Source organism: Gadus chalcogrammus, chromosome 19 (assembly GCF_026213295.1).
Source record: "Gadus chalcogrammus isolate NIFS_2021 chromosome 19, NIFS_Gcha_1.0, whole genome shotgun sequence".
NCBI lineage: Eukaryota > Metazoa > Chordata > Actinopteri > Gadiformes > Gadidae > Gadus > Gadus chalcogrammus.
In genome coordinates, this window is record NC_079430.1 from 9385804 (window position 1) to 9399217 (window position 13414).

The following is a 13414-nucleotide window of genomic DNA, read 5'->3' on the forward strand; positions in this document are numbered from 1 at the left end:
ATTTATCTTAAGCAGTGGTCGCCACTGATTCACGTCTTATCAAATGGTTTTAAAAAGATTGCATGTTTAAAGTAGGATCAAATGAGGTGAAATGGATGTCATTCATACCAGGCAGCATACTGAGGGTGTCACAGCTGAAATAATGGCAACGCAATAGCTCTCCGATATAGATATTATTCAGGTACTATATTAATGTCATAAATGTACACACCCTAGGAGGTAGTTTAATAGTGTAGCTTTATTATTTTTTCTACTTTAATTTATAAGTTAATTTATTGCTTACTTTGTTATGTATCTTTCCCTTATCATATTAAGTCATCTGAATTATTCCAGGTTAATGCAGCCTACATATAGATTTTTTTTTTATGTATATATCTTTCTTTCGACAAATGATCATTCATTTCCTAAAAATCTTGCACAAGATATTAGCACCCATATGTGTCTCTTTATTGCCTTTTTATGATAATCCTCTTGAGAGATGTTATCTGCGATTATACCTTGGCCTGTGTGAACACTCAATTATGATTAGCGGTGATTCATTTCAGATAACCACCGGGGCGGACTTGTGTAACCGCTTTAAATCCATTCACTATCAGCAGCCAATCCGATCATTAGACAGTTGGCTGATTAACCCACTTTGGGAATACGCAAGGAAAAAGCAAAAAAAACCTTGCCGGACAGTTCCATTGAGTTTGCTAACCAATTTCAGCATTGTGTTCATCTTGTTTCACACCATCTTCTCCATTGAAACGCTCGTAGAATGTTATTCAATGTTTTAAAATAAATAAATACGATTTAGAGGTCTTCCTACATTCCCCTTGATACAGTTACAATGGAAATTCACTGTGTGAACCGTCTTTACAGCAACTGTAAAGACTGCCGTAAAGATACACGATTGAACACACGATTGTTTTTTATTATTCACTATAAAATAACATTGCAAGACCATTAAATAAACAAGGGATAACCAAACCCTCATTTATTTTAGGCTCTACTGCGGTCTACAGCCCATTCAGTTGAGGCTTTTCCCCCAGTGTAACGTGCGTGTAGCAAAATCCACAGACGATGCGTTGCTACACACACACTGTGGCTACCCCCCCTGAACCCTACCTGCTCCTCAACGTAGCATATATTGAGGCGCAGGTAAGGTTTAGGATACTGTAGCTCAGGAGGTAGAGCATCGATGCTGTTCACCGCAAGGCTGCTAGTTCAACCCCGCTCTACCTCCTGATCTACTGTACCCTAAGCCCTACCTGCTCCTCAATGTATGCTATGTTGAGGAACAGGTAGGGCACAGCAGCTCAGGAGATAGAGTGGGTTGGCTGGTAACCGCAAGGTTGCTAGTTCGATCGAGTTGTCACTGAGCAAGGCACCCAACCCTAACTGCCCGCGACGAGCTGGCTGTCGCCTTGCATGGCTGACACCGCCGTGTGTGAATGAATGGATGAAGGTTAAGCAATATTGTAAAGCACTTTGGACAAAAGCGCTACATTAATGCAGTCTTTTTACCATTTACATTCATGTAACATTATTTATTATTTTTCACATTTATATAAAAAAACGAACTTCGTGGCTTTATGGACAGGAGCCTCTCCAGTACAAAATGTGTCTCAGTACGCTGCCTCCATGATCCATGCGTACCACACCAGTACTGCTCTCCTCCCCAGCATCCCCGGGTAGCCGCGGGTCTCTGGCCAAGCCGTGAACCCGGGTTGCCTGCCACGGCTTTGCATTTTTACTGCGTCTCTCAGGGGCCCTCAATCAATGAGTTAGTGTGGAGATGCCAGGGGTCCACGGCCGCGGCCCCCAACCGTAATGGAGGTGGGCCGCCGTGGTGCGGCACTAATGAATTGGAGAGACAGAATGATGTCATATTAGCAAATAGCTTTTGGGAGGAAAGGGAAAAAATAGAAAAAAAGGAACTACCCCAAGGTCCTCGAGTCCTCCTCTACTCCCTGAGTACTACCGGTACTATATTACTGACTGCTCCCTGTCTGACAGTAATACTAGTACTATATTACTGACTACTGCCTGTCTGACAGTAATACTGGTACTATATTACTGACTACTGCCTGTCTGACAGTAATACTAGTACTATATTACTGTCTACTCTGAGTACTACTAGTACTACAGTGTTTCCCCCAGTAAATGTCTCAGTCAAGGTGGTAAGCAGTCGGTGGTGTTGTTGGAAAAATTTTGGGGGTATTTTGCTCAAAGATGCCAGTACGCATGAATGAAATAAACGACTGTTTATTTCCATATAAATAAACAACAGTAGGTACAAATGTTGTGCAAACATGCAGACACTACAAAATAAAATTAAAGAAAAGTGCAAATTAAATACAAATAATGGACAATACACTTAACTTTTGTATGCAAATTCAACTATTTACAGTTCCTTTTTTGGATCTTATTTGCGGCACAGCTGACAAGAGGCATCAGTGCATGCAATTCTGCGTGGCTGTGGAAAGAACAGTTCTAGCGCCCTGCTGTAATTGAACTTAGACACTGGTGGGCCATTGATGCTGATCTTCATGCAGGCTGTAAGACTCTTGCCCTGCAGTTTCGCAGGTCTGTCTTTATCTACACATAGAGTGAATGAAGTCAATGTTGTATATTGAATATTTTAAATTTTGAACTAAGATAGTGAGAAGATGATGGGCTTACCCTATTCATGGCAGAAAAATCTTGCTTTTTTTTTTTTTTTTTTTTTCAACTTTTTTTTTTTTTTTTTTTTTTTAATACATTGGTAGTCAAGGCGGGGCCCTATTCTTGTTAAGGCGGCCGCCTTAACAAGACAGTGCTGGGGGAAACCCTGTACTATATTACTTTCTACTCCCTGTACTACTAGTACTATATTACTTTCTACTCCCTGTCTTAGAGTACTACTAGTACTATATTACTGTCTACTTCATATATATATATAAATATATATATATACATAGTAAACAGTAGTTTACTCTCTGTCTGAGCCAATATCATGTATACACACAAACACAAACGCACGCACAAACATACACACATTCAAAAACGCACACAAACTCAAATACAGCACACACCCACACACACACATGCATGCACTCATGAACACACACAGTCTGCAATTGGGAATGCAATGGTTGCCCTGGCCTGAAATGACCTTGAGGCCTGTGGCTAATTTCTAAACACATTGCAGACAGGGAGACAGGCGGTGGTGGGGATGAAGTCATACACGCACGCAGGCACAAACAAACACACACACACACACACACACACACACACACACACACACACAAACACACACAATTGGTTAATTGTGGCAAACGCACTTGCATGCTTCTGTATGGATTCACTTAAATTGTGTTTTCTGTGTCATAGTCTCTAAGACTCTTTATATGCTTATTCAGGAGAGTTTGTGTTTGTTGTCTTTTGCACTGCAAACTCAAACAATGCATTAAATGCTCACGTCTTGTGTTATGTCTTGTTGAATGGGACAGCTTGTCCCGGGACGAGGCCATGCCTCACCCAGATGGCCATGCCAATAGCCGCCTCTCCGTCTCTTTCAGACAGAATTAGTAGGCAACTCTATGCATTTCAGATGCCATTTCATTATTTTAACCATACGTCAAGCAGAAACATCAGATATTTCCGAGTGGATAAAACGACAATATATCTTCCGGGAAAATTATCTACCCCATTAAAGAGGACATTATGGCCCACTTTGGCTTGCCAGTATCTAGTGGCTTTGAAACAAACCAAAAATTGCGAACCTTGCAACCAATTTTTGGACGATTGGCATGCATGAGGTGGAGTGCAGTTATAAAATGTACCATCGCAGTGGCTGACCACGGTGAGCGTTGACGACATTGGGACGCACAAGAAATGTGAATTATTTCAAAAAATGCTTGCCGCTGGTGATGCTGTTGGCGGCATCAGAGGTGTCAAGTGTGCTTTTGAATTGTTAACTTGCCCGGCTGTAAGGAACAGCAGAATCCAAAGCTCTTAATGTCTTCACTGCCTGTTGTTGATAGCATATTGATGGCCTAATCAAGACAAGAAAACTTGCTTGGTTTCAACCAACCCAGAAGAACGACAGCAAGCCATTACAAAGATAGATGATGTGTGATTATATTTTGAAAGGATTACAATAAATACTTGTATAAATAACTGGCAGCTGCTCTGAGGTTAAAAAACGAAAATAAAAAAACATCTGCACAAAGCACCGGAGTCTATGTTGACACAAAACAGATCCACATTTCCTGTTTAATCACGCCTAATATATCGTAATAGTTAGCACCTTTTCTTTGTTTGTCTCTGACTGCTATTTCCCTTCTGTTCAGTCAACAGGGGAAAGGTTCTCCTCTTTTTTGTGATTCCCCTCAAGCCTGTGGATTATTGTTTTTATGTATCTTGAGGGCTGTGGCATGGTTGTTTGCAGGGTAATGGGGCACTTTAATCATCATTAAAGTGGTAGCCTAGGGTTTCAAACTTGGGGAAACGGTCTGCGAAAACTCCAACACCAAGCAGAAAAGGTTGTATACTTGTTAAAACAACACTTACTCTCAATACTCTACGTGAGCCGTCCCAGGGCACGCACAGTGTGTCCATGCATATGAGCCACTTCCCCATGAATAAGTCACCGGGAGCCTGCGGTGGAATTCCTATGGATGTGACACGTTGTTCCCCCTCAGGAGAATCGCTTGGCACGACGAGAACCTTGTTCGTCTCCAAGTTGTTAAACGTTTTGAGATGTTTTTTTAATTGTTTGAGTAACCTTTTAAGTGCAACACTTTCTATCTCCGACAGACATCTCCCTCCTGATTAGAAAAATATGGACAATTATGTGCAACTTCACCTCATTATTTTTTTATTTTTTTTACAATCTTCTCATGTCCTGCCATGGACCGTATCCTGAAGCGGCCAGACCCTGTAATTCACACAGAGAGAAAGTAATTGATGTCTTAGGGTATCACTTTAACTCCAAAGCTTTTGTTTTTTTGCAACAGTTAGCAAACAAATTGTGTGTATAGGTCAGTCGCTTGGACTCATTGATCTATTGACGTGTGAGGTGATCATGGAGATCGGTGAGTCTATGGCTTCTTCTTTAAAGGCATCCTATGTGTTGTCTGAGACTTTCTGTCCAAGTGCTAAGTATGTTCTTAGCTTCATGGGGTCATCCCTACCATAACACAAGCAGGGTCAGCTGTCAAAAGAAGTTATAACGACAAAAGAGCGACGGCAGTGCAGTTTCCTCAAAGAGCTTTATTTTAACACCAGGTGTGTGTGGTGGAGTAGCATCACAAAATACCCATACTCATTAGTGCCATCACAAGTGGCACAGTCCAGGTATGATGGACACATCAATCGAGCAGTCTCTCTGTACCAACTGGTGGGCTAATCCACCCATCATGCATCTGAATGGACCCTCTCACCTGTTATGTCACCACAAGCCGGTAGAATGTTGAACAGGCTTGTGATGTCTAATCAGCATCACACTTGTGGTAAAATAGGGGCCCTTTAATACGCTACATAGCTGGAAGTGTTGAAAGCTATGGACCGCTTGTGACGTCCACCATGTTTATATTAGTGTCATCGGGTTTAATTACATCCCAGCTGTCAGCAGACAAGGGGGAATTCAGGCAACCGAACAGAGAATGTAAACATAAAGTTATAATTTTTTCATCTCCTTCAAAAATCTAAAATAGGGACTCTCTAAAAATTATGCCTTTAGCCCATTTTGATGGCCTTCATTTATTTTTCGCAGGGACTAGCAGCAGTTACTGGTTGTATTCAAAGAGGTTGTTTTATAAAACAGATGAATAAATACCTAGCATGTTTGACAGGTGTTGCCATAACGGCTTCATCAAATTTACTGAAACAGACGCCACAAGCGATCCAGAATTGCCTCTGTAGAGTCCTAATTTTTTTTTATAACTCTAAATTGTTCTCCGAGCGGAGGAGAAACGCTACAGAAAGCACACTTCTGATGAAACCGAAGGCGGAATTCCAAACTCTCTAGTTCCATCACCCTGCTAGTGCTTAGCACTGTGAGGGATCCACGACGTCTGCTAGGTGAAAAGGGCCTACGGATTTGTGTTTTGGCACCGGCGGAAAACACAAATTAGCCTTCCAGTTAGCGGTTAAATCATGCCATGCGATTCTGCCGTGAACTAGCCAAGTCACAAACCCTTATATGTCACTGGCTGTTCTTTTCACTTTTTTTTTGCTGTGCTTATTTACCTCATTTACAGTTTATTTGCGTGTTATGCCAAGGGGTGAACTGAAAGGCCCCTGCCCGCAGGTCTTGGCCACAGGACATGCATGTCCTTATAGCGCATACACATAGACTAAGACAAGCTGCACCGTCTGTCCCCCCCCCCCCCCACCCCCAATCCGATCCCCCTTCTTGGGCATATATCACACACACACACACAACCTAAGATCTCGTTTACCGCTAGCTGGCTAACACAATACCCTGTGCCCTTAAAAAGTACTGTGTGCTTTAGGACCAAAAACCATAACAATTATCTACAACTTACATCCCGTCTGGCACTCGACACGAGCCCCCCGCCCCCGCCCCGGCCCACCTCTCTCTCTCCATGGTGCGTGGCTTACTGAATGAACGAAGCAGTCTCGTGCATTCGTTGTGTACTTTCTCATGCAAGCGCGCCCCGCAGTAAGCCTTGGCAGGGACAAGGTGTTACTTAAAGGGGGTAAGCTAAGGTAAACCTGGGGCTTTGGCATGATCCAGGGGCCCTCACTTTAAACTGGAGCCAGGGGTTGGTGGTGGTGGTGGTGGGTGGGAGGTGGGGGGGAGTTTAGGTAGGCAATGGGTTGTTGTGAGCTCAGGAGACAAAAGGGGTAGTTTACAGAGAGAGAGAAGATAGGATGGATACACAGTTCACATGTCGTCTGCGACATCCTTTCAGAGAAAACGGTATTTATGTTACTGATGATTTACTTCACATTTTTGTTCAAGACTCTTTCATGTTGGAAATTAGCCCAGCATAACGCTCCTCCCTTTAACATTTGAATGATTCTCTGGTCTTTATGACTGTTTGCATAAATCTAAGGCAAAGCAATGCTAAGACGGCAGATTGTTATTTTCTTTTTAATCACTCTCAAAGCTTTGCATCAGTGCTGTGTGGTGCGTGGCTAGGGTTAAGAAGAGGGTACGCTTAACAGCGCAGGGAGCACTGGGTGAGACGCAGGCCAAGTAGGTGGCTGCTGCATCTGGCGAGGTGTTGCAATACCACTCACAGGAAGTAACAAAGGTGTCAGGGAACTCAGAGAAGGTAGTAAAACATGTCTGCTTCTCGCTCTCGCTCTCTCTGCGTCGCTCCGTGCCTCTCTTCCCGCGGCCTCTCTCCACTCTCTCTGATTTCTAGTCGGGAACCACCACCACTACGACTATGACTGCGTCAATGCTTCGAGGCACTAAGATAAGGGGAGTCCTTGGAGGGTTCGGGTTAAAAGGGAAACGTTTCCATCTGGAGCTGTAATGCTACAGCAGCTGGCAGATGTGGACATTAGCGGGTACAATGTTGCTTTAGCTGAACCATGCATACAGAAGTAGCAGAGGGGGCAAGACTCTTCAACAGCAGAAGCATACTCGTGTATTGTCACACAAACCCTGCCTCACTTTGCAACTGTGTTCACGCTATCTCTCTCTCGCTCTTGCTCTCTCTCTCTCTCTCTCTCTCTCTCTCTCTCTCTCTCTCTCTCTCTCTCTCTCTCTCTCTCTCTCGCTCTCTCTCTCTACGTTACAGTAGTTGCACTTCTGATCTTATATATAATACATGTCATTGAATTAGTTACCATTTCTATATTTGTGGATGACCTTGCATTTTTTGTATAATCATTTCACTTGGTAATTGATATAGTCGTAGCTATGTCGGTGGATTCAACTGTTACATGTCACTCTGTGACGGTGACGTCTTACCAATGTTGTACGAGGAAGTTGCGACTCTCACATTTATTAACAGTAACACAGTTACTCTTTTACCCCCAAAATTTCAAAAATATTTGTTTGTCCCTAAAATATTCTCTGTGTGAACAGGAGTTAGGCCCAATAAACGCTACTCACAGCAGCGGCAAAACCGCGGAGGAAAAAGTTGTGCATACACACGCGCGTACAGCGACGTAGAATGATGACTCATGAGTTGTATGCATGCTTTTGTTTTCCCTTTTTTTTTTGATTAGCCTCACAAAACCTTTCCCCTGGAATCCTGTTGTGCACTAACACAAGCCAGGTGACGCCAATGAGATGTGAAGGCAAGAAAGGAAGGAAAATGGCACAAAGAGAGAGATAACATTGATAGGACAATGTAAATGAAGCACAGATATTATTCCATAATGTTAGGTTCTGGCCTGGCCCACATGGGGCCAATATTACCCAGGGCCACACATACTGTGAAATGTCTGTCTAAATAATAGATTTAAATGCAGTGCTGCTCCTCCAAAGGAAGGTCAAACTAAATGCACCCAGGCGAACATGGATCTGCAGCAGAAGTGTGAGATGTAATTTACCTGGGTTAACATATACAGTCAACTATAGAAGTGGTTTCCCCCTAAGGTGCCTGGCTTGTTTGACCCTTCGGGGAAGGACGCTAAGGGTGTTTTTGTATTTAGCGAGGGTACAGGTGCATAGCGTTCAGAGAACAGGACGCTGTCACAGCAGGAGCCCCAGAACAGGATCCCTGCACATCCAACCCCAAACACCAGTTTGTTTGATTAGTGCCCAAACCATGTACCTTTTCGAGTTTTCGACCAGTTCAAAGGTGGCCATCGTACACACAGGCACGGTACGATCAACCGTGCCTAATATTAAAACGCCCCCAAAGCACAAGCATTAGTATTGTTGAGGTTGTTGTTGTTGTTGTGTTTTTTGTTGTTGTGTTTAGTTTGGGACTACATGTTTTACAGATGCACAGGGGAGGATGTTTAGTTTAACTTTTTCAAAGCCGGCCCGGCCGTGCTGACGTATCGCTAAGCTTATGGAGTAACGTAAACAAATAAAATATCCAACTCTAAATGTACCCTATAAACATGTTCCGCTGTCCCCCTCAATGGGAGCCTTGTAGGTAGACACGCTGAGAGAAACAAGTCCGATCATGAATTCAGATTAGACTAGAGGTTGTATTTTTTTCCGGTGGGGGGGGGGGGGGGGGGGGGGGGGGGGTTGGTTTGCAACCCTAAGCAAGTTTTCAACTGAGTGAATCGAACTTTGGGATTTGTGTTTTTAAAAAAAGAGGGAACCTTCGAAAGAGCAAACCTGGCACATGGAGTTCAGCAGTGTAGGAATGTGTTTTGGGGAAACCTCCTATACACAGAGCTCTTTCTGTTAAAGGTCAAATCGTTCATTTTTCCTCTCCCTCTTCTGCAACCTTTGCTTACCATCCCCATGTGCCCGGGCAGCCAGACTCACTCCTTGTGTTTATAAGTTGGCCCATGTATCACATGCTTAAACTAAGCTGCCCTTTATCTCCTGTAGAAATAGTTGGAAGTCTTAGCATTTGGGACCTTTTAAACTGTTTTGACAGGTTTTTTATTTTTTTGCTTCTTTCCATCACCCCCACGAGGACTGGAAACTTGATTTTCGTGTGTGTATGTGTGTCTAAATTAACAAGTGTGCGTTGCGTTGGCTTTTTCCCGTAAGCTGAGATTAAAGATATTTCACAACTCGTGAATGGGTGTTTTTTCCAAAGGACATTGGTGAGATGTCACCGTGGCATGGCAAGGACGAGCCCAGAAAGGACATGAATCATAATTGAGTGTTCCTGTGTTTTTACCCCACTGTTATATGATGTACCATTTTTGGAGCTTGTTTGCCTGACAGGTTAAATGTGTTGAAAAATTGCTCCTTCGGGACCAAGCAAAGGTGAGCCTCCAACTGGCTCTGTATGTAGAAGTTGTAAATGTCTTCCAATGAAAAATAAATGCACTTAATATTTTTTTATTGTGTTGAAGAATGACTTGCTATTATTTTGTTGGCTCTTTAAAAGCTCTAACATTATAAGAAACAAATAAAAAATATGTGTATAATAAATTAACATTAAAACGTCATTTAAAACCGTTTGGCCTTATGCCCACAATGCAGAGCTTATGAACGATCTCCCATTCCCTCCATATCTCTCCACCCATCTCCATCTCCCCGTGCTACCTCTCCACACATCGTCCTTGTGTACCAGGGGAGACTCTGAGCCTGGTGGATGACATCTTCTCCGGCCTGGGCTCCTCCTGTGTGGTGGCGGGCAAGAGGAACCGAGACCACGCCCACTCTGCCATGTACTCTGTGGTCTTCAAGTGCCTGGAACCTGACAGCCTCTACAAGTAAGCCCGCCCACCCACAACCCCCCCGCCCACCCACAACCCCCCCGCCCCCCCCACAACCCCCCCCCCCCCTTCTTTTTGTTAATAAATCCACTCTTGTAATGTTTCATCTTTTAATAAATCCCACGTTCTTCGTCCTATATGATTGATCGTATGGCGAAAGGGCCGCACACTTCGTCAATGTGCCGCATGACGGCTTGGTGGACTCGCTCTCTAATTGAATTGCAAGGGTTTAAACTAATGACCGGCCAAGCCAACTTAAAGTCTTTTGGCTATCGCTTGCCCGATGTTCACTTGCTGTTCTCTGATTTATTGGGGCCTGTCCTTGGATCAGTTGCTTCGTCGGTGGGTTTAAGTACACATTTCATAAGGTTATCTATCGTTTAAGGGATTTTTCGTTGCTTTCAAAAGAAAAGCATCTGACAACACTTGGAAGCGATTATTTTGAGGTAGGAAGTGAGTTCATGAATCCAAATTTAGAAATAGACTTATCCGTGCACGGTCTACTGTACGGTCTAAATGAATGTGCAAAGAGCAAAGTGTCCTGTGCCTCTTTTTATACCTCAAAAGGTTGGGAGGCTTTGGTCATTTGAGATGCTGCTTGTCAATTCAAAATGATCTTTATCCAAGTGGTGAAGTATGATATCAAATACCCAATTGCTTCAGAACATTTAATAGAAAAATCCATTGAGCCCTCTGACGGGCTGAGCGATAACGGCGTGAAAGCGTATTGCATAGCGCTGGCTCGACGCAGAGCCGCGCTGTTTGGATGCTAATCGCTACAGCATGTTTAAGATGGAGGCTAATTGGTAATATAAAGCTAGCGCTGCGTGCATCAACGCTGCTTCCAGAGGGGAGCAGACTCACTGTTCCATGAAATAAATAGTAGATAAAGTGATGTATGTATCATATGGGGTTTGTAAGCCTTTATGTAAGGGTTTGATTTCATAAATAATATTTGTCCATGCCTCGGGATGTTGATGTATTCCCCTTATCCTGCAATATTGTTTTTGGAGTGAATATATTGCAAGCTAATTATCTTCATTCTTGTTCTTGACCACACGTTTATGAGTTTGGTATTTCTCATTACCATAAAAAAAAAAAGGGCTTGTATTAAGACATATGGTGCGCTGCGTGTTTGCAAACAAGAATGAGTGGCCAGATATATATTACACCACATCCTATCCTGGGTAGCTGTTGTTCCTGCTGGGGACGGTAGTTTGAATTAGGGGTTCGCGTCTCGTTCCCCCCCTCTTTCTAGAAAGCAGCTGGCTTGAGTTAGCGATGGAGACGTATCTAGGTCTCACCATGGTGGTCAAGAAATCTCTTTTCTTTTACTGAAGAGGAAAACATGTTGTTGAATAACTCCCAGATGAGATGGAGAACAATGCTGTGGTGTTTCCAAAAGGTGCCACTGAATAGTAGTGCTGTACACTTTTTTTTATCCAACCAAAACAGTTTTTTCCTTTTTAGATTCGTGTCATTGATCGTGAGCAGGTAAGGTTTATTAAGGGTGCATCTCGCTCAAGGATGCCTACAGGTAGTCTTCAGACAATGGGGTTTGAATCCAGAACCTCACGGCTGGGAGTCAACCCCTCTATCCGCTAGACAAGAGGTGCAGTCTTTTTTGAGTCGTTTCCTGTTGTACTATTAACACTGTGACGTGTTGACTCTTGGTCATGTTTTCCCCTTTGTTTGAATCGTGGCAATGTGCAATTGATATGAGCAATGTATTTGCCCAAACTATTTGCCTTCCCTTTTTATAGCTTAAAATTAAGGAGGAGCGGCTTGGCTTAAAGCCGTTTTCTGACTGAGATGCTTTTATTGGATACACCGTGCACAGTTCAGGACTCTGAGCTTTTCTAATTATTGTTTAGTTTTCTTTGTTCTGGGTAATATTTGTTTTGGGTGGAGCACACAGCCATAGAAACGGCTACACGCTGAGTGTTACTTTGAAAAGTGGGTGAGATTTCCAGCGATAGAGGTCAATAAAGTTACCTTGACTAACCCCCGACCCCCAGAAAGAAAAATCCCCAAAACAGCCTCACTTCTACGGCGTGGTGAAGAAACCCGCTTCAAGTGGTCTGCTCTGTTTCTTTTCTTACGTTTCGAGGTCTCCGCGGCGTCTCCCTGTGACGCAGGCGAGGAGGGGCGCGCTCCGGCTCAGAACGTATAGTCCTCGCCACACAGGGAAACGCATGGGACCGGGCCAAGCCACTGACTCCTCGGCTCTCTCCCATAGCCTTGTTAACGCAGCCCCAACAATCTTGTTGTCCTCGGATAACATTGGGACGTGCGTTGGAAGTGACGTCAGCAGGCACACCTTCCGTGCAGCCAACGTTTGCCCGCGTTCATCTGGAGCTGGATAAGGACTCTTGCTGACATTGGCCACATTTGATCTTCCCAAGGTTGCCAGAACACTGGGGCGCCTCTCTCCCCCCTGAACCTGGCAATGTCCATGAATGACTTTCTCCTCTCTCTCTCTCCCTCTCTCTTTTGCTCTCGCTCTGGCTTTCGCTCTCTCTCTCTCTCTCTCTCTCTCTCTCTCTCTCTCTCTCTCTCTCTCTCTCTCTCTCTCTCTCTCTCTCTCTCTCTCTCTCTCTCTCTCTCTCTCTCTCTCTCTCTCAATCTCTCTCTCTCTCTCTCTCTCTCTCTCTCTCTTTCTCTGTGTGAATGAGTTGGTGGTGGTAGTGTTGTTGTTTTCGATCTCGTAGTTGCCCTTGCAACATCGGCATTTTGGTCAAGGCATTCAATGGCGCTGTCCAAACATTTCTGTCAGTTGAGCTCGCAAAAAAACTTGAGTAGCACACGACGGGGGTTAAACACATGGACAAGATATGAATGAATTAAAATGTATAGACATGCTGCTATTGTGGTTCAACATGCGTCTTCCAAAGTGCGGATGCTTTACCACCTTCCCACGTCATAGTTTTATAATTGCATCAACATTCTTATGTAACATTTAAACCGTTAAGTGGGGACTAAGTTGAAGTTGCATTCGTCAACAATCACTCTATTAAGGATTCCTTCGATTACACAGATGATAATGAGTTAATATCCATTTTAGTTCCTCCCAAACTTGATGTTATTGAAATTATTCTTG

General features: G+C 43.7%; 1 protein-coding gene across 2 annotated transcripts in view; it reads left to right on the forward strand.

The window, feature by feature from the left end:
- The window catches only part of LOC130372422 (astrotactin-2-like), a 270954-nt gene that overhangs the window by 240334 nt on the left and 17206 nt on the right, over window positions 1–13414 (forward strand). For both annotated transcript variants that reach the window (XM_056578419.1, XM_056578420.1), the window contains one exon: window positions 10170–10311. In XM_056578419.1, coding sequence (XP_056434394.1) covers window positions 10170–10311 — 142 coding nt within the window. The remainder of the gene's footprint in view (window positions 1–10169; window positions 10312–13414) is intronic.